General features: G+C 38.2%; 1 protein-coding gene across 10 annotated transcripts in view; it reads left to right on the plus strand.

Annotated features, from left to right (window-relative positions):
- The window catches only part of FRS2 (fibroblast growth factor receptor substrate 2), a 110,884-nt gene that overhangs the window by 82,662 nt on the left and 6,450 nt on the right, over positions 1-21,772 (plus strand). For 8 of the 10 annotated variants that reach the window (XM_017894066.1, XM_017894065.1, XM_017894071.1 and 5 more), the window contains 5 exons: positions 10,848-10,942; positions 17,614-17,705; positions 18,820-19,006; positions 19,763-19,921; positions 20,581-20,744. In XM_017894066.1, coding sequence (XP_017749555.1) covers positions 17,640-17,705; positions 18,820-19,006; positions 19,763-19,921; positions 20,581-20,744 — 576 coding nt within the window. In that variant the 5' untranslated portion in view covers positions 10,848-10,942; positions 17,614-17,639. Of the gene's footprint in view, positions 1-8,539; positions 9,217-9,257; positions 10,424-10,847; positions 10,943-17,613; positions 17,706-18,819; positions 19,007-19,762; positions 19,922-20,580; positions 20,745-21,772 lie in introns of those variants that run through there. The other 2 variants (XM_017894075.1, XM_017894074.1) reach the window with 2 other exon arrangements.

Here is a 21,772-nt window from a genome sequence, read left to right on the forward strand (position 1 = left end):
TCTGATGCTTAAAATCACTGTTACAGAACTCAAGAAGTAAAGGCCAGGTACTTTAACTTACAAAACCCCTTTGCCTCTGAGTGTAGTGTCTTACTTTGTACGTCATTGAGTTAATCCTAGATACCTTATTACAGAGTCCACAAGGATTCAAAAGAGTAAACTGTGGGAGGCCGAGGTGGGCAGATCACCTGAGGTCAGCAGTTCGAGATCAGCCTGGACAACACGGTGAAATCCTGTCTCTACTAAAAATACAAAACTTAGCTGGGCATGGTGGTGCACACCTGTAATTCTAGCTACTCGGGAGGCTGAGGCAGGGGAATTGCCTGAACCCCGGAGGTGGAGGTTGCAGTGAGCCAAGATCGTGCCATTGCACTACAGCCTGGGCAGCAGAGTGAGACTCCATCTCAACAACCAAAAAAAAAGTAAAAAGGAATGCATATAAATGTTTATTAAGTGGTGATTCTAGGACTTACTATACTTTCTGCTGAGAATGAGTGTCCCATAAACAAACAATTACAAATTTTTTTGAAAAACAACACAAAACTCAGAACAGGCCACTTAGAGTGATTTTTTTTTTTTTTTTTTGAGACGGAATCTCAGTCTCACTCTGTTGCCCAGGCTGGAGTGCAGTGGCACGATCTCAGCTCACTGCAGCCTCTGCCTCCCAGGTACACAAGACTCTCCTGCCTCAGCCTCCCGAATAGCTGGGATTACAGGCGCCTGCCACCACACCCTGCTAAGTTTTTGCATTTTCATTAGAGATAGGGTTTCACTGTGTTGGCCAGGATGGTCTTGAACTGCTCACCTCCTGATCCACCTGCCTCGGCCTCCCAAAGTTCTGGGATTATAGGCGTGAGCCACCGCGCCTGGCCCACTTAGAGTTATTTTAGGAGCTTGCAACCTAACATATGTAAGTTATGCTGATTACAGCTTAGAAGAAATTTCTTATCAAAATGTAATCTGATTCCACTAGCACTTTCTTTAAGGGACAATATGATTGTACCCTTAAATTTTGATTGGAGAATATTTATTGTTGATTAAATTTTCCCTTCTTATGGCTTAATGGAGTTACTAGAACATAGTTTTCCTTAAAAGCATCAGGAAAAAAAAAAAAGGCTTGTGGGAGGCATCTGTTACACATCTGAAATTGGATTTGATTCTGTAATTTCAGTGGTCTCTAGAACTGTATAATTCTACCCATGTTGCTAGATGGCACCAGGGTGCCATTTTTAGGCCTTAGGGCTAAGGAATGGGTGTAGGTAGTAGGAAGATGTTAGAGAGGAAAGAAGTAGGGAAGAAAAACTTTGGAAACATATTGTGGTACTGAAGCCTGTCTCTAGGAGTTCTCAGTGGGCAGTTGTGTACCAGGTGTCCAGCTGCATTATTTGTGTTTGAAGTAAACCCAGGCTGTGTATCTCCGTGAATTCTTAGTATTGGGTGCTTTTCAAGACATTTCATTCCCCTAAGATGTGAATTTTGAGCATAGCTTGTTGGCCTCAGGCACTTTAACCTGAGAGTAGATGTTAAGTTCTGCTTGTTGGCAGGTTTCCAGCATTTACTAATTAGAGTTTCCCTACTTAAATACTCCTGGCAGTTTCCCTTGGCCACTGTGTTCTTCACAGTCTGCCCAAACGTGTTTTGTATGTAGTCTGCCTTTGGGCTTGCTTAGACACTTACAGCTTTTGTTTCTAAAGAACTCTTCAGTAAGTATTGATTTGTATTTTCTTTAGTTAATAATTCATTGATTATAAAAGCAATTCACACACTAGAAAACATAAAAAGAAAAAATCCTTTTCATTCTACCACCAAATGAATCAGTGTTAACATTTTAGGGTGTGTTCATCTAGTTTTTTTTTTTGTGGGTTTATGTATTTTATGTGGAGGTAGGGGAGAGAAAAATAGGTGTAAAATGTTATTTTTTAAAAATGCAAATCCTCTCAAGTTTGCTACTGGATGTGAAGAGCAACTTTTAAAATAAAATTTTTTAGAATAACTTTAGAATGTTAAGTTGTAAAGATAGTTCCCATATGCCCTTCACCTAGCTTCGCCTAGTGTTAACATCTTATGTAACTGTGGCATATTTGTCAAAACTAAGAAATTAATACTAGTACAATACTATTAACTGAACCACAGAGTATTTACATTTCTTCTGTTTTTCTACTAATGTTATTTTTCTGTTCCAGGATCCAACCTAGGGATACATATTGCATCTAGTGGTTTGTTATTGTTTTGAGACAGTATCTCACTCTGTGGCCCAGGCTAGAGTGCAGTGGCATGATCACAGCTCACTGCACTGTTGACCTCCTGGGCTCAAGCGATCCTCCCACCTCAGCCTCCCTGGTAGCTGGGATTACAGGCATTTGCCACCATGCCCTGCTATTTTTTTTTTTTTATTATTTTTTGTAGAGACAGGGTCTCACTAAATTGCCCAGGCTGATCTTGAATTCCCAGGCTCAGGCAGTCCTCCCTACTTGGCCTCCTAAAGTGCTGGGATTATAGGTGTGAACCACATGCTCGGCCCAGCTTTATTTTTTTTAATAATAGTTTTTTACCTTTTTTCTTCTCTCTCTTTTTTTTTTTTTTTTTTTTTTTTGAGACGGAGTCTTGCTCTTGCTCTGTTGCCCAGACTGGAGTGCAGTGGCGTGAACTCAGCTCACTGCAACCTCTGCCTGCCAGACTCAAACAATACTCCTACCTCAACCTCTCGAGTAGCTGGGATTACAGGCATGTGCCACCACCCCTGGCTAATTTTTATGTTTTTAGTAGAGATGGGGTTTCATCATGTTGACCAGGCTGGTCTCAAACTCCTAACCTCAGGTGATCTGCCTGCCTCGGCCTCCCAAAGTGCTGGATTACAGGCATGAGCCACTGCGCCCAGCCCTTTTTTCTTATACTTAATTTTATATCATGAACATTTTGTCTTTGTCATTAAATAGTTTTTGAAGAATACTTATTTTAAGAGCTCTATAAAAGTTAATCACAGGGATAGATGTGCTCTGATGCAAACTTTTCTGGTAAACTTTTTGTTGTTGGCATTTCGTGAGGGGGCATGTTACAAAACGTATATACAATTGACCCTTTAACAACAGAGGGTTTGAACCGTATGGCTCCACTTATAGGTGGATTTTGTCAACCAGAAAGTATTTGTGGGATGCAAAATTTCCATATACAAAGGGCTGACTTTTCATATACACAGATTCCACAGGGACGACTGTGGCACTTGAGTGTGCACGTGTTTTGGTCCATACAGAGGCCTTGGAACCAATACCCAGATACACCAAGGGATGACTGTACAGAACAAACATTTTTATTAGTGGGATACTTGAATCAGGTGTGTTAGATTGTAACAGTTACTTTGAATGCATTGCTCTAGAAGTAGAGAATAAATAGGCAAATTTAGTTTTCTTTTTTTTTTTGAGACGGAGTCTCGCTCTGTCGCCCAGGCTGGAGTGCAGTGGCGCGATCTCGGCTCACTGCAAGCTCCGCCTCCCGGGTTCACGCCATTCTCCTGCCTCAGCCTCCTGAGTAGCTGGGACTACAGGCGCCCGCCACCGCGCCCGGCTAATTTTTTGTATTTTAGTAGAGACGGGGTTTAACCATGGTCTCGATCTCCTGACCTTGTGATCCGCCCGTCTCGGCCTCCCAAAGTGCTGGGATTACAGGCATGAGCCACTGCGCCCGGCCCAAGTTTAGTTTTCTTTGAGAGTATATTTATCAGTATTTTAGGTTGATTTAAATGCAGAAACATTTAAATGAGCTATTTGTGAAACAGTTTGTTTTGGGGGGTTAGAGTTGCTTGGCATTTGGCATAGCTTCTTTTGATCACTGTGTATGTGTACCATGTGTACACATGGTATACACATTTCATGTACACATAGTCAATATTAGACTTTAAAAAAAATTAGAGATGATGTCTTGCTATGTTGCACAGGCTGGTCTCAAAGTCCTGGCATCAAGCAGTCCCCCTGCCTCAGTCTTCCACAGTGCTGGGATTGCAGGTGTAAGCCACCACACCTGGCCCATATTTAGGCTTTTAATATTAGTCTGGTAACATCATATCCACCTGAGTTTGGAAGTACAGATTTACAGTAAATTGTACTTACACATTTCTATATACAGTTTTGAAAAATACCTTTTAATTTACCTCTTCTTCTTTTCTCTTCCCTTTCCCTTTCCCTTTCCTTTTCCCTTTCCCTTCCCCTTCCCCTTCCTTTCCTTTCTTTTTGTCTTGCTCTGTTACCAAGCCTAGAGTGCAGTGGCGTGATCTCAGCTCACTGCAGCCTCCGCCTCCCAGGGTCAAGCGATTCACACGTCTCAGCCCCCTGAGTAGCCGGGACTACAGGCATGTACCGTCACACCTGGCTCATTTTTGTATGGAGACGGGGTTTAATTATGTTGGTCAGACTGGTCTTGAACTTCTGACCTCAAGTGATCTGCCTGCCTTGACCAAAGTGCTGGAATTACAGGCGTGAGCCTCCGTGACCAGCTTTTATTTACTGTTCTGTTATCCATCATTAGTGTTTATTTAGTTTATAGGTTAAAGGTATTACATATAAAAAGTGAAGATGCCTAGGGATTTTCTTACATGTCTTTTAGTGTTTTATTGATGTTTATGGTTTGAATAATATTAGTTTGTGTATTTAACATGAAGCTTGAAATTAGAGTGACTTGCCTTTAAATTTTGTTGTTTAAAAAAATAAAGCCATAAAGCCAAATGCTTTTTAAGAACCGTTAGGTATACCATATTAAGGAAAATATTGTAAAATTCATACTTGTGGTTTTACCTCCTACAGTTGCTCAGTTTAGTAAAAACTTCATTGCCTATAAACATGAGTGTAATAGAAAAAACTGAATTGATTTTAAGTTACTCAGTGATTACATTAAGAACAATTTGGCATTTATTTGGGAAATAACAATTCCTTTGAATTTCACAGTATTTTTTAGTAAATGGATATTGGGTTAAAGATTTTGTATGATATGTGTTTTTCATAAGTTAAGTATTTATTATGCTAGAGTTCTGTCCCTGCTAAGGGATTACTGTTTATTAATAAATTTCTAAACTAGAGGTTTATTATGAAGGTTAAGTGACCCTTTATTAATTCGACACAGTTGTAAGATTAATACATAGAAATTATCACTGAGCTAAAGAATAAAAACATGGAATTTTGATCTACAATGTTTACAGAAAACTGAATGCTCTAACTCTATGAGATCAAATCTATTCATTCAGATTTTCAGAGTTAATGATAATCGTTTTCTAGAGAGTGCCTCTACTTTCTTACTGCTGCCTTAAAAGCACACACCTTTGCTTTCTATGGTGCAATCTGTGAATTTTTAGTGGAGAGAGCTATGGGATTGCTCATACAGAATGCTCATCCTTTTGATGTTGCTAGAGGATGGTGTTTGATTTCCCTGTATATGTTTTTATACTGCAGTATAAGGCACTAAACTAAGAGTTTCTTTTTTTTTTTTTGAGATGGAGTCTCGCTCTGTCGCCCAGGCTGGAGTGCAGTGGCCGGATCTCAGCCCACTGCAAGCTCTGCCTCCCAGGTTTACGCCTTTCTCCTGCCTCAGCCTCCCGAGTAACTGGGACTACAGGCGCCCGCCACCTCTCCCGGCTAGTTTTTTGTATTTTTTTAGTAGAGACGGGGTTTCACCGTGTTAGCCAGGATGGTCTCGATCTTCTGACCTCGTGATCCGCCCGTCTCGGCCTCCCAAAGTGCTGGGATTGCAGGCTTGAGCCACCGCACCTGGCCTAAACTAAGAGTTTCTTTGAGAGTTCTGAAGGTTGATTTTTGTGTGTGTGGGTGTGTGTGTACTAGGATTGTTGCCCTTGGTACTGATTACCTTGTTAATTAGCTAAGACTGAGTGACTCATCTGCTGGGTTTGCACATATCTTAGGGCAGACATTATGGGTGCTCCAATTTAATTGTCTAAATTTCATCACCAGTGTCTCTTGCTATAGATATGTACCAAGATGACTCCAGGATTGAGTTATGACCAACACTACTAAAGGTGGAGATAGTATTTTGTATCATCTTCCATTTTAGCTTTTTCTGTTTTAAAAAAGCTAGTTTTTTAGCAAACTAGTTTAGTAATACTTTCTTAGTATTTGCCAAATACCCACACAAAATTGTTTTATATCTGTGTGTGTGTTGTTTTATATGTATACATACACACACAAACACGCATACGCACAAACAAATGAATCTCTCTCTGTGTATATTCTTGGATTTCTGTTCCTAAAAAACAAAATATATGATTAAAAAGGACTTTGAGATTCACTGTGAGATTTGGGGTTAAAGTGTGTGAGTTTTCTGGGTCTAGAAGGGAAGAGAGAATCTGAGGTTCAGGTCATTGTTCGGTGACACTGCAAGTCCAGTTGCTATCAGGGGGAATGTTTATAGATGGATGTTGTGCCTTGAAGGTTAGAATTTGGACATGACAGACAGTAAAACACTATTAATTTTATTCTTAACAATTTTAAGTTAAATTATTCTTGAATGTAATGTCAATTTTCTGCCCCCATGGGTAAGTATTCTGGTAGGACATTAGTGGTTTATGTAAGATTTTAAGGGGAAATGTGAATTACCCTCAGTAGTACAAACTGACCCTCGGTGAAATGGCCATGTGCCTTCTTTCCTACCTATCTCCTAATATTTTCCCATGCACACCCTACATTCCAGCTCTAAGGAACTACCAGGTGCTCCTGGAGGAGGCCATGTTCTTTTAGGTTTGGGGGGGTTTTACATGTTTTCTTCTTGATCTGGATTGCCCCTGCCCTAGCTAACTCCCATCCATCTTTCAGGACTCAGTGTAGGGACCAGCTTTCCCAGGGAGCCTTTTTTGATGCTTCTGTCTTTCCTTCTGCTCTATATTGAATGTTCTGATAGCACCAGCACATGGGTCTGCAATTCTGCCACATATTCATTTTCTTGTCTGTCTCTCTCACTACACAGTAAGCTCCTTAGAGTCAGGGAATGTGTCCTTTATCTTTATTTCTAACACTTAACTCAGTGCCTGACACACAGAATAGGTGCTCAGAAAATACTTGGTAAAATGCCTCAGTGTGTGGATAGGGACAGGAATTCATTGTTTAATTTTCTCTTTAATATTGATAGTTGCTTAAAAATCATTTTTATCTACTACGTAACCTTTTGTTAGCTTAATTCAAGCAACTATGTCTGAAATAAAGAAATGCTGCTTTAGGCTGGGCACAGTGGCTCACACCTGTAATCCCAGCACTTTGGGAGGCTGAAGTGGGAGGATTGCTTGAGCCCAGAAGTTCGAGACCAGCCTGGGCAACATAGTGAGACCCATCTTAAAAGAAATGCCACTTTATTAATATTTTAAATTTATCCACAGAAAAGTGAATTGATGACAGTTTAAATATACATAAGCATATGCTTAATCTTTCTTGATCATACTGGTTTTACTTGTCTTCAATAGAGAAATGAGAGGAATCTGGTTTAAACTGCAGTTCAGGGAATTTTGATTAGATATAATTGCCAGAAATTAAAGTACCAGATATTGAAGTGATTTGTAAGTAATGTAATTGATTTTTTTCAAGAGTTAAAAAGAGGGTGTGAGTGGAGGGTTAAGTATTATGAAGCAGTTCATCAACTTTGTCCTCAGATTTAAAAAAAGGAAGAAAGATCCATTTAAGAATGTGCAAATACAACCATACTCATGGATGGATGCTTAAAAATAGTCATGTACCATTGTAGTTTTGTGTATAGGTGTGTACTTTAAATTTTCACCTAACAAGGGAACTGTTGCAGATGTCCTTGCTTTTGACATAATGGTTCTGATTTAAGGCAACTAGCAGAATGTACTGAGAATCTCCCCTCCTTAGCTTTTTTTTTTTAACTCCTCTTTTTCAGAATAATATAAATAATTCAGAAATCTTTGTCAGTGTTAAGAATTAACAGGAAATTAATGTGTATATTAAAAGACCTACCCAGTGGTTTAAAAAAAAAAACAACAGCCAGACCATGGATACAACATGGTTTTTGAATGCCATCCTCTTGATTGTTTTAATGTAATGAAATGTGGCAGTTTACTGTGCCCAAAATTTAGTTATGTTGCTGTGCTTCTAACTATAGACATTCTTTCCTGGTTGTATTTGAACAAAATTACTGTAGTATTACTGTAGTATAAGCCAAATTCCCCCTCATTGCTAGTGAACCAAAAGAGCACATATACCTTCCTAAGCACCAAATTTATAATCATACTTATGAATAGAGTTCAGTTTTCTCTTTACATGTCATTCTGCAAGAATCATATTTGGAATAATTTAGGAGAGCTTTACTAAATTTATTAATGTAATACTTGTTATAAGGATGTGCTTAAGTTCTAGATTTTCTGTGCTTACAGTGCAAAAGGCTTCTTTGTGAAGTAAGAGACAGAATTTTACTTGTAATGATGATATAATAATGCCTTGTCTTTTAAAATGCTATTAATTTTCTAAATGTCTTTATATCCAGAGATTTTTTTGCTTTTTCATAGTAGCTCTATGAAGTGGGTGTCCTAATCTTATAAATGAGGAAATGCAGACACAGAAAGGTTGACTGATGGTCAAAGGCATGCAGCATTGTATAGTAACAAAGTACTGTTATTTCCACAGCTGACATTTACTAGTGCATACTACATGCTAAACATTGTTTTAAGATGTTTGTGTGTATTAATTAATAACTGCTTGGGCTTTGGTATCAGATCAAAATTTAAGTCTAGCTCTTCTGATAAGTTCTTGACCTTGGGAAAACTACCTAACCTTTTTAAGGCTTGGTTTCCTTATTTGGAACGCAGAAATAATGGTAGTATGTACCCTATTGGTTGTTTGGATTAAATGAGGTAATCCAAATGACCCTGTGTGTGGCATACAGTAAGGTAAATTAGTTTGCTGTAGAAAAATGGGGTGGTGGTAGACAGCATTTAGTGTAATTTTTAGCCTCTTGGTAAAATTGCATTTTTTTTTTTTTACTAAGTGTCATTGTCAGTGCAGGTCAGTGTAGTTATATATACTTATTTTATAGAAAAATACTGATGTTACAACAATAAGATTATAGTTCCATGTAGTGCCTATAACCACCTTTTCCCTTACTGCCTCCTAATTATCTTTTAGTTCTTAGTCTTCCAGCAGTGGGGAGAAACCAAAGAGGGGTAAGAAGTCGTAGAGTGTCTGAGGCATCCAGTGGACACCCATGGTCCATTGGGTATGTTCATTCCAGGAGTACTTTGGTATGTCAGTTGCTTGGAACTCAGAATGTGTTTTCTTGTAAAAAGTATTCTTCTAAATGAGGCACAAAAAATCTTCCCCGATACAACTGACATGCTGGATATTTGCACTGAAAAACAGTAAAAGCAAGCAAAAGCTCTATAATACATTGGAAGCATTAATCAAAATAATTAAAGAATAAAATTGAATAAATATTGATTCTCAAGAGATTAAAATAATTTCTGGAGATTCATGTGGGGACTTTTTAGTATTTTTAAGAGCTTAATGAGTTGGTACACTGATTCTTTAGTATGTTTAACTTCATTTCAAAGCTTATGACTTTTCATTGGTAGTTAATAGGTAGACCACTATCATTTCTCTTAATTTTATGTGCAGTCATTAAATTCCTTGCAGGATAAGGGTTGGAGAATGCTTATAAGTGGAATGAAGAATGAGAGGAATAGAGATGTTTCTGACTTAATTGGCCAAAATCCCTTAGAATACATTTTAAAAGAGACGGGCAAAGAGAGTATATATTCACCTAAAATAAGTGGTTTATGGTAGAATTAGTCCAGCCCTGGGCAGTTTCCCAAGCCAGAGACAAAGCATGGTGTATATTTGAGCTCCTGGAGAAAAGAAAGGGATAGTAAAGAAGAGGGACTGGATTGCTGCCCACCTTAAAGTGAGGTGTAGCAATATCTCCAAGGGGTGTGAGCCAACACCTGTCATGCTGATTTTATATATGAAATTGAAGTTCAGAGTTGAAATTGTTGCATTTGAAGTTCAGAGTTGAAATTGTTGACTGTCTGTGGGTACGTGGTTTTAGAAATGTTCATTTTGGCTATCAATTATATTTGTTCTCTAGTTAATATGTAGATTAAAATGAGACTCTTCCCATAACCCCTAATAAAATGCTGATACAGAGTATGTATTCAGTAAATATTAGTGTCCCTGTTTGAGTTTGATTTTTTTATGCTGTGAAGGGTAAATTGACCAGAAATTTTTCAAAAATATATTGAAATCTCTTATAAATCTAGACTGTAATTTATCACTGTAATTTCACTGTTCTGTGATTCTGTGGCATGCTTGTTCATACCATCGATTTTCTGATTTGCTGACTTTTCTGAACTGGTTTTGGAGGGGTCTTGTGGAATAGGAAGATATGGAGGGTGGATTTTGAAGACAACTCTTCAAGAGGAATTATGGTGAGTGAGGTTTAGGAAAAGTCACTGGGGACGGAGAATTAGTCTGCTACTGGCTAAAATGGGTTTTTAGAGCTGGAATGGAACCTAAGAGGTGGTTTAACCTAACCCCTCATTTTACAGCTGTGGAGATAAGTATAGAGAAGTGAGTTGTGCAAGTATTACAGCTGTAGTAGAGAAGCCAGAAACATCATAGAACTTTTAGAGTATCACATTTTATCATCTTTTCTTCTGAAAAGAGTGGTAGCATGTGAATATTATATTACTTTTAAAATTGATGTTGTATATTAAATACTTTTTATTCAATCTTTTAGACTTTTGAGTTTGTTTAAATAGATTAACTGAACTAACCGTGCTGCCAGAAAGCTCATAAGGAATATTAGTCTTTAGAAATGAGAAATGCTCAATGTTTTTCTTCTGTTTTTAGGTTAAGTCAGCAAACAAAGAAAACATGGTATTTTGAAGTATGATTAAACTCCTGATGCTGCAGCAGAGGCTAATAATATTAATGGCCAGATCTAGGTAAGTTGAAGTTTATTTATTTTTTACATCACTAAGCTTGCATTTATAATTATTTTTAATTTTTATTTTAAATACAGATGAGGTCCCGCTATGTTGCCCAGGCAGTTTCTAACTCTTGAGCTCACACGATTCTCCACCTCAGCTTCCCAAAGTGTTAGGATTACAGGCGTGAGCCACCACTCCTGGCCTATAATTTTTTAATGAGAGAATTTAATAATGTTTTCTTGAACTGCAATCATTTTGCTTCCTGATTGCTGACACCACCCCCCGACTCCCAAAGAACGAAGATAAATGGCTTTTATTAACTAAGACATGTTTACTAATTTAAAGTATTCAGTAAACTTGTTACAGCATTGCTCTTCCCAAACAAAAGCTACCTTTTACTTTATTTTAGTTTATTTTATTTTAGTTTAGTTTAGTTTAGTTTAGTTTCTGAGACAGAGTCTTGCTCCCTCGCCCAGCCTTGGAGTGCAGTGGCATGATCATAGCTCACTGCAGCCTCGACCACCTGGGCTTAAATGATCCTTCCACCTCAACCTCCCAAGTAGCTGGGACTACAGGTGTGTGCCACTATGCTCAGCTAATTTTCTATTTTTTATAGAGACAGAATCTCACTGTGTTTCCCAGGCTGGTCTTGAACTCATGGACTTAATTAAGCAGTCCTCCCACCTCAGCCTCCCAAAGTGTTGGGATTACAGGCGTGAGCCACCACACCCGCCTACCGTTTGTTTTTAAATGTACCCTACTTACTTTTGTATGTTGCTGTCTTGAGGGAGCATAATAAAATCATTTGTGTTTTTGCTGAGTTATGAACTTGGAGGAGTGTATGCAAATGAGATCACATGGTTGTTCCTCAAGTGTTTACAGTATTAGTGCATATTATTAGGTGTCACATAGCTCAGATGTAGTCTTCAAATATTAATCTGATGGTCATAAATGCAGAATATCTAGTATCTAGCCTTTTCCCTTGCTTGCCTAAGAGTTTGTGGTTTAGGAGAAAGAATCTGAGATGTGGATGAAAACTTCACATTAAAGAAGTCTCCTTTCAGGAATTGGAAGATTGGCCACAACTGCCTGTGTTCCAGCTGTGTCTATCCCTCACTCACGCTAAGCCTATTCTTTAGCCTTACTGAGGTCACCTGTTTTTTTGTTTTGTTTTGTTTTGTTTTGTTTTGTTTTGTTTTGTTTTGTTTTGAGTCTTTGCCCCATTTTCTATTTTGTTAGCTCTCTTCTTTCTTTACTTCTTTCCTGACTGGATGTGATGATCTGTCACTTCAAACCCCTGTATTGCCAACATCCTTTAGTAACCTTGCCCTCTTACCCTCTGACCCTGGGTCAGTTGAACTGTCTATCCTGTGGACTGCTGAGCACAGCTAGCAAAACAGCATAATCTTGCCTCTGCAGCCTCTGCTGAGCTCTCATCTCAGCCTACTTAATAATCCTGCTCTCTTTGCTTGGGTAGCTCCTCGGTGACTAATGCTGACATTCTCAAGTCCCTCATTCTGCAAGCCTTGCCTTCTCTTTTACAGAAGACATGTAGGGTGATAAATGTTACCTACTTCAGTCTCTTTTTTATATTCCACCCACCCTTACGTCTTTCCTCTCTCCTCAGAGAATGAAGCATTCCTCCTTCTCTGGGTAAACCTCTCAATCTGGGCCCTGGAACTCATCTCTAGTATCCCCCTCTGTTTTGATCCATCAGTTAGCCCTTCTCTTTTCTTTGTTTTTCCTATGTTTTTAAACTTTCTTGACCTACTGATTATAAGCCTGCATAAATCTATGTCATCTTAAAATACATAACTCAAGTAATATATCCTCTTTTGAATATATTCACACCCTAGCCTTCTCTATTCTTTATTTTCTCAACCAGTTCTTGAAAGACCAATTTCCATCCTCTAGGAGCTACTTCTTTATCTTCCACTTGCTCATTGCAGTTTGGCATCTGTCTCTGCCATGGATGGTGCTCTCCTGCTTGATGCTTACTTAGTTTGTACTATTCTGATCTTTTTTTTTTTTTCCCTTCACTGGCTTCTCTCTACTCCTGTATTTAAACACATTTGTATTTTCCCAGAATTTCAGCCACAGACCAGTCTTCATACCATCCTTGAGCTAGTGTTCAAGAGTTAAAATGCTACATGTGTTCTAATGTTTTACCTTCTCCCTCAAACACATACTCATATACTTAACTATTGCACTTGGCCGTTCCCTGGACTCTCAGTTGAACATACCTGGACACATCGTTATCACTTCCTCTTGAAGACTATAGTTTTTTGTATCTCAGGTAATAGAACCCCAGCACCCTTCATCTGCCATGCTGGAAGCTGCTGCTTTTTTCCATTATATCAAGTCAGTTATTGGTGCTACTGACTTTTCCTCTTAAATGTTCCTTAAATTTATTATTTTCCTCTTCATTCCTACCATTGCTGCTCTTGTTTTAGGTTTTTATTGTATTTCATTTTTTAATAATCCCAAACTGATTTCCTTTCCTCTGATCTAAACTCCTACTTAAATTTATCATACATATGGTTATATTTAAAATGCACTTCTGACCATCTCACTTTTCTACTTAAAATACATCAGTGGTTTTCCATCATGTGTAGGATAAATTCCTTTCTCTTTGGCATGACATACAAGGATTTCGTATCACATATTAGACATTTCATTAATTGTTGTATTGAACTCAAGCATTCAGTGTGGATACAGTCCCCAAGTAGGTTGCACTACCACTAATATAAATCATGTATCACATAGTGGTGGAGGTACATTCTGAGAAATGTGTCATTAGACACTGTTGTCACTGCACAAATGTCATAGAGTGTACTTACACAAACCTAGATGGTATAGCCTACTATACACCTAGGATATATGGTATAGTCTGTAGCTCCTACTCTACAAATCTGAGCAACATTACTGTACTGAATACTATAGGCAGTTGTAGCACAATGGTAAGTATCTGCATTTCTAAACATAGAGAAGGTACAGTAAGAAAACTATGAAAGAGAAAAAATGGTACACCTGTAAAAGGCACTTGCCATGAATGGAGGTTACAGAACTGGAAGTTGCTCTTGGGTGAGTTGGTTAGTGGGTGGTAAATGAATGTGAAGGCCTAGAATGTTATTGTACACTATTGTAGACTTTATAAAACTGTACACTTAGGCTACACTGTTTAAAATTTTTTTTTCTTCAATAATAAATTAGCTTACTATAACTTTTTTACTTTATCAACTTTTACTTTTTTGAAACTTTTGACTCTCTTGTAATAATACTTAAAACACGTTCTACAACTGTACAAAAGTATTTTTTCTTTTATCCTTTTTTCTGTTTTAAAATTTTAATTTTTTTAACCTTTAAAATTTCTGTGAAAAACTAAGACAAAGACACAAATACACACATTAGCATGAGCCTATACAGGGTCAGAATCATCCATATCACTGTCTTCTGCTTCTACATCTTGTCCCACTGGAAAGTCTTCAGGGGCAATAACGTGGAGCTGTCATCTCCTAGGAAAACTGCACCTTCTTCTGGAATACCTCCTGAAGGACTTGCCTGAGGCTGTTTTACAGTTAATTTTTTTTTTAATAAGTAGAAGGAGTATACTCTGAAATAATAGATATATAGTATAGTAAATACATAAACCAATTACATAGTCATTTATCATTATCAAGTATTACGTACTGTACATAACTGAATGTGTTATACTTTTATACACTGGCAGTGCAGTAGGTTTTTTTTTTATACCAGCATTATCTCAAACACATGAATAATGTGTTGCACTGTGATGCTGTGATAGCTATAGTGTCAGTAGGTGAGAGGAATTTTTCAGCTCCCTTGTAATCTTAGGGAACCACTGTCATATATGTAGTCTGTTGCCAACCAAACATTGTTATGTGGCTCATGACTGTATATCCCTGCCAGCATGAGAGGTTCTACTTTAACAGGTAGCTTATGAAGATGCAAAGTGAAAGGATGATTTTCCTGCTCCTTTTGAGAAAAAAAAAGTTGAAAAACATTCCTTTGGAGGATCATATTTTGAGGCAAAAGCTGTACTGTAGTAATCTTTTAGCTCTTTATATTTTACAAGGAGGTTGGGGAGAATGAATATGTAATTTCAAGAAGACTTTTAAAAAATGTCTGTATCAATTATCCCTTAAAAATTTTTATATTACTCATCCTATAATTTATTAATATTAAACATTTACTTTTTTTAAAAAATTAAATGTTTATAGAATATGTGCCACGTCTGAGGCAGGAGAATCTCTTGAACCCGGGGGGCAGAGATTGCAGTGAGCCAAGGTCACACCATAGCACTCCGCCTGGGCAACAAGAGCAAAACTCCATCTCAAAAAAAAATATGTGCCATGTCAGTTGGTATGCTTAGTGCCCTGGAAAATGAGCAAGGCAAGATTTCCTATCTTTAAAGAGATCACAGCAAAGTGAATGGTGCAGAAAGATAAACATTGCAACAGAGTGTGATAAAGGCCATGATAGAGTTTATGCCATTCTATTGTGGGAACGCTAGAGGCAGGCTAGCTTCAAGTTCATTGGAAGATCAAGTCTCAAATCTAGGGAACATATCCCTAACTTATTCAGGCTGCTTCATGTTTGGGCCCCATTTGTCTTCCAGTCTACCCTGTAGTCCAGTCTTACTGAACACCTCACTTTCTCCTGAATGTGGTATGACATTTCATGACTTTTGTCTGTCTCAGGTGCTTATTTCTCTTTATTTTGCTTAGCACATTGTTTCTACTCTTCTTTTAAATCCCAGCTCAAATAGTGCTTCCTTCCCTGCCTAAGCCAGGAAGTTAGTTGCTCCCTTTCCTGTGCCCACAGTACTTTGCTCATATCCTAATATAAGGTTTATCACAGTGCATTATCTATTTACCTCTCTCTCTCTCCCCACCCCACCACCCCATGACACTCACAGCTCTTCAAAGACAAAGATGGTGACTTACGTGTCCTTGTACTATGATACCTAGCTGGCATATTAGTTAAAGCAAAAATACCAAATATCATGAGTCTTAATTAACTTTACTATTACATGTTATCATATACACTTTTGGTTTATACACTAGTACACTTTTCATCTTTTAATACTTAAACCTGCTAGGGATCCTTCACATTTGTTTAATACAATCCATTTAAATCACAAAGGTCCTATAGCACCTACTATATGCTAGGTATTGTGTTAGGTACTAGGAATGTAAAAATGAGTAAGGTTCATCCCTGCTGGCAGGGGGCTCACAATGAAGGAAAGAAGACAGATAAACAGACATTAGCCACAATTTCTACTGAGTACAAAGTGTGATAGATGCTATGATACTAGGAAGCCCAGGGTGCTTTGGGGTAGCATATGCATGACGGTCATACATAATAAGTATAACTTGCCTAGTTGCTTGGAGTCAGGGAAAGCATCCTAGAGGAACTGCACTTTGAGTTGAATCTTGAGAAAGGAAAGAAGCAGAAAGGGAGCAGCTTGGAAGGATGTGAGAGACCAAGATGCTCTGGGGAAACCACACCTTGTTTATACTGACCGGACTAAGAATAGGGCTTGAAACAGAGCAGGGAGAGTCTAGACTGGATCTCTAGATAGGGATCACCTTGCATCTGATTGGATCTATCATACTGAAGAGTTTATACTGTTAAACTGAAGATAGTACAGAGCCACTGAATAATTTTCAACAAGCTTCAATCAAATTTATGTTTGTAATGTTTTGTAGCTTCTGTGCTTCCTTCCCTCCTCCTTTTTTCATATATTGTCATATTCTATCTGATTATTTCCCTTACTTGTCAGTGATGCTTTGGCATTTTCTTTGTCTGCTCAGTTGGAGTGTTCTTAAACACTCAATGTCAGGTGTATAACCACTTCTCTCTCCTTCTATGGGAAAGAAGTATTAAATAGACATGCTGTATCAGTTTTGCCAGTATTCTGCGTGTTACTTTACTGCTTAATTTTAAGTTATCTTTCCCCCTTACCAATGAACTATTCGAAATTTGATTTTGTTTTAATTACCAATGAACTCTTGTCTTGTGGAGACATAAAAGATACTACAATGAGTAACAACAGTCAAAATACTTGCCAAGCCAGAAGTTTACCATCCCTTTGGTGATTTTTTATTTAAAGAACAAGCCAGGCCTGGCAGTCCTGTAGTCCCAGCTACTCAGGAGGCAGAGGTGGGAGGATCACTTGAGTCCAGGAGTTTGAGCCCAGCCTTGGGCAACATAATGTCTGCCTATCTGCCTGCCTGTCTGTCTGTCTCTGTCTCTGTCTCTCTGTTTCTCTCTCTCTCTCTTTAAAGAAGGACATGAAATTCCTGATAAGCCACAAAGGGTTAATTTCATTAACTCTTGAACACAAGTTAATTATTTAAGTAATATATATGAGACCTTAAGTTGGTTTGTTTTTTAGATGATTTTAGAATAGGTGACCTTTGCAAATTTAACTAGAAATTTGAGATTTGTGTGACAGTATTAATGCCTCACAAAATGTGTTCTCATTATTACTGAGTAAAATCAACTAGCTAGCTGTGTAAAATCTAGCTGCAGCCATATACCTTGTTGGACTTAATTTTCTGCATCAGAATAATGTTTGTGTTAGATTATTTCTAAAGTCTTTTCTGTTTGCAGTTTTGTATCCTTTATCTAATACATTTTTCAAATTATTTTTCATGTAGTGCACACATGGTCTTCTGAAGAAGCCATGGGTAGCTGTTGTAGCTGTCCAGATAAAGACACTGTCCCAGATAACCATCGGAACAAGTTTAAGGTCAGTAAAACTGGTTGAGTTATGTATCTTACTGCCTAGTTGGGTGTTCTTTTATTTCACTTAACATATCTTAGGCCGGGTGCGGTGACTCACGCCTGTAATCCCAGCACTTTGGGATCACGAGACAGGCGGATCACGAGGTCAGGAGATCGAGACCATCCTGGCCAACATGGTGCAAACCCGTCTCTACTAAAAATACAAAAAAAATTAGCTGGGCATAGTGGAGGGCACCTGTAGTCTCAGCTACTCGGGAGGCTGAGGCAGGAGAATGGCGTGAACCCGGGAGGCAGAGCTTGCAATGCCACTGCACTCCAGCCTGGGCGACAGAGCAAGACGCCGTCTCAAAAAAAAAAAAAAAAAAAAAAAAAAAGAGTAGCCTTGATCACACAAACCTAGGTGTAAGTCTGTTACTTTATAAGCTTTGTGACCTTGGGCAGGTTACATTATTACTGAGTCTTAGTTCCATTTTTGTACAGTGTAGTCTAGGATTGTTATGAGGGTTAAATGAGAAAACTACATGTAAAGCTCCTCTCCCACTCCAGGGGAATAGTAACTTCTCCCTAAATGTTATCTACTGCTCTAGTCTTTGGACGTTTTCTGAAGCTCAGCAGTACTAAACCTTTCCTTATATGAACTCTGTGCCAATCTATTTTGGTCTCTTTGAAAGGTACTTTTTTGTTCTGCTTTAATATTGTGTTTTTATGATGTCCCCTTTATCTCCTGACCCACTAGATTTCCCCTCTGATTTTATTTTCTGTGTCTATTTATACTAGTGGTCCAGCTAAAGGCCCTCCTCCTCTTACATGAAGGTGTCTCAACAGCCTTAGACCACATTTCCTGCCTTCTGCAGCCTCTCTTGCATTCATTTGTCAATTAATCATACACTGTTTTGTGTATGATTGACTTTGTGTTTGTATGTTTTGTTTCCCCAGTGGAAATGTAAATTTCTTACAGATCTGAACTGGGTGTTACACTGCTACATAGTCCATGCCTGACACACACATTGGTTGATGAATGAACTAACAAATTACAAATAACTAATTAGCAACAATGTGTTTTCCTGACGAATTGATGAAATATTTGCATGACTGTCACCTTCTTTTTTTTTTTTTAGGTCATTAATGTGGATGATGATGGGAATGAGTTAGGTTCTGGCATAATGGAACTTACAGACACAGAACTGATTTTATACACCCGCAAACGTGACTCAGTAAAATGGCACTACCTCTGCCTGCGACGCTATGGCTATGACTCGAATCTCTTTTCTTTTGAAAGTGGTCGAAGGTGTCAAACTGGACAAGGTAGAATCTTTGTTTTTTTTTTTTTTGCAATTATTATATTTGAAATATTGTTCTTTCAGCTATTCTGTATACAAAGATTAATTTTTCTTACGAAAATCCCAAAAAAACAGATTGTTAAGAAAAGATATAGTATACTATGTATTCATTTATCAAGTGTTTATTAAGCACATTGTCTATGTGAGAAATTTTGGCTCGTGTTACCTTTAAGATTTTTCAGTAAATGATTGGGCCTGCTAAATTTTAGACTAAATGTCTTTATCATTGATTTTTTTACTACCTATTACTTGAATGGCCTTGACAAGTTACAGGACTTCTGTTGAATGTTAAATTTCTTCTCTATAAAAGGGAAATGGTAATACCTATCTTATAATTATTGTAATAATTAAACAAGATAACAATTGGAAAACACCTAGGGACTTTCCAAGGGGCCTGTTAATAGCAAATGATCACCTTGGAGTAGTGAGTTGGGCTCCCCCTGCTGTTTAGAAACAGATGAGCCTTAAGTGTGCAGGTCTTGATTTAATCAGCTTTGTTTTGGGCCATCTCCCTTAGACAAATGAAAATTATTCTGTGAACTTTTGGCAGGGGCTTGTTTTGAAACAGGGAATAACCATTAGTTTATCAGATATTTATTTTAAAGGGATTTCTTACTCTTGGCGCATAGAATGCTTACATTACAATTCTGCTCTGTCAAGTGTTCCCATAGTTTTTCCAAAGGTATGTTAACTGTTTTTCCCTTTTGGTTTATATTTGTAGGAATCTTTGCCTTTAAGTGTGCCCGTGCAGAAGAATTATTTAACATGTTGCAAGAGATTATGCAAAATAATAGTATAAATGTGGTGGAAGAGCCAGTTGTAGAAAGGAATAATCATCAGACAGAATTGGAAGTCCCTAGAACACCTCGAACACCTACAAGTAGGTACCCATTTTCCCTCTCACATTTTGAATAACAGACATTTAGTTGTAAGATACAGATTGTGGATATTTAGTCAATAACACACTATAAATCACCGTTGGATAACAGAAGTATAATGGTTGTCACTTTTTAAAAACAGCTGTAGGCCAGGCATGGTGGTTCACGCCTGTAATCCCAGCACTTTGGGAGGCTGAGGTGGGCGGATCACGAGGTCAGGAGATCGAGACCATCCTGGCTAACACAGTGAAACCCCGTCTCTACTAAAAAAATACAAAAAAATTAGCCGGGCATGGCGACGGATGCCTGTAGTCCCAGCTACTCGGGAGGCTGAGGCAGGAGAATGGCATGAACCCGGGAGGTGGAGCTTACAGTGAGCCGAGATCGCGCCACTGCACTCCAGCCTGGGCGACAGAGTGAGACTCCATCTCAAAAAAAAAAAACGCTGTAGTTCTATGTACTTCAAATATTTTAAAAATGAAAACATGCAGTATTTCATGTTATCTGAAATATGGAGTGGGAGTAATACTATTTGTGCTCTGATTTCTGCTGTCTTGGCAGAAAGACCTCTTATAATCCTCTCAGTACAGATTCAATTCTTAATCATTTTATTCTCTCTGCCCCGCCCCCCTTTTCCTTAAACCAATAAACAAAAACTCAGCTCCAGGATTTGCTGCTCAGAGCTTACCTAATGGATATCCCCGATATCCCTCATTTGGAGATGCTTCATCCCATCCTTCAAGCAGACATCCTTCTGTGGGAAGTGCTCGCCTGCCTTCAGTAGGGGAAGAATCTACACATCCTTTGCTTGTGGCTGAGGAACAAGTAAGCATATGCTACAGTGTAACAGCAATAATGATTGTTCAGTGTCAGGGTATCACTGTGCTAAAACTAGACGATTTTATTCAGCTTGAAGTTTATCTGTTTGTAAATTACTTTTGTAGTGAACAATCAGAAGAAATAGCATATATTTGCTGGCTTATGCTCAAATATATGCGGGCATTCAGGGAAACAGCATTACAGTAGCTTGTGGGTTCACAGAAGAGGTACATCTATAGATTAAGAAAGGCATAACTAATGGTCAGTTCCCATGATAAGAACATCCAATGGATTAAGAGTTTATGCTGCTTTTCATATTTTAGCCGTTATAGTCAGTGAACTACTAGTAGGAAGGTAGATTTTGCTGTTAATGTTATGGAGTTATTTAGTGTTCCCGACTATTCTAGTTTTCATGTGTGGAATGAAGTATCTGGTTGGAACCTCTGTATTAATTAGTTATACTTATGTTTTGTAAACCATATGTCATATTAAAAAGTTTTTAGTGTTTTTAAAATCAGTTTCTTTGTGTTCTGTACATAATGAGTTCTTATATTATTTACCGTAATTACGTGAGTCTTTATGTGTCGCGCAAGCTGGAGTGCAGTGGCGTGATCTCAGCTCACTGCAATCTCCACCTCCCGGGTTCAAGCAGTTCTTCTGCCTCAGCCTCCCAGGTAGCTGGTATTACAGGTGCAGGCCACCACACCCGGCTAATTGTTTCGTATTTTTAGTAGAGACAGGGTTTCACTATGTTGGCCAGGCTGGTTTTGAACTCCTGACCTCAAGTGATCCACCTGCTCTAGCCTCCCAAAGTGTTGAGATTACAGGCGTGAGCCACTGCCCCCGGCCCTTCTAAATATTTTTATATTATCTCCCCAAAATACCATTAAGCTTTTCTAATTAGTGATAATTTCTTATTAGGTGGCATTTATTTTATATCTATGCATTTTACAGAACTCTTATTAAATCTAGTAGAGTTTATCTTATATAGTCAGATCGTCAGTAAATAAGGATAAATTTATCGCTTTTCAAAG

Source organism: Rhinopithecus bieti, unplaced genomic scaffold, assembly GCF_001698545.2.
Source record: "Rhinopithecus bieti isolate Rb0 unplaced genomic scaffold, ASM169854v2 scaffold_25288, whole genome shotgun sequence".
NCBI classification, from domain to species: domain Eukaryota; kingdom Metazoa; phylum Chordata; class Mammalia; order Primates; family Cercopithecidae; genus Rhinopithecus; species Rhinopithecus bieti.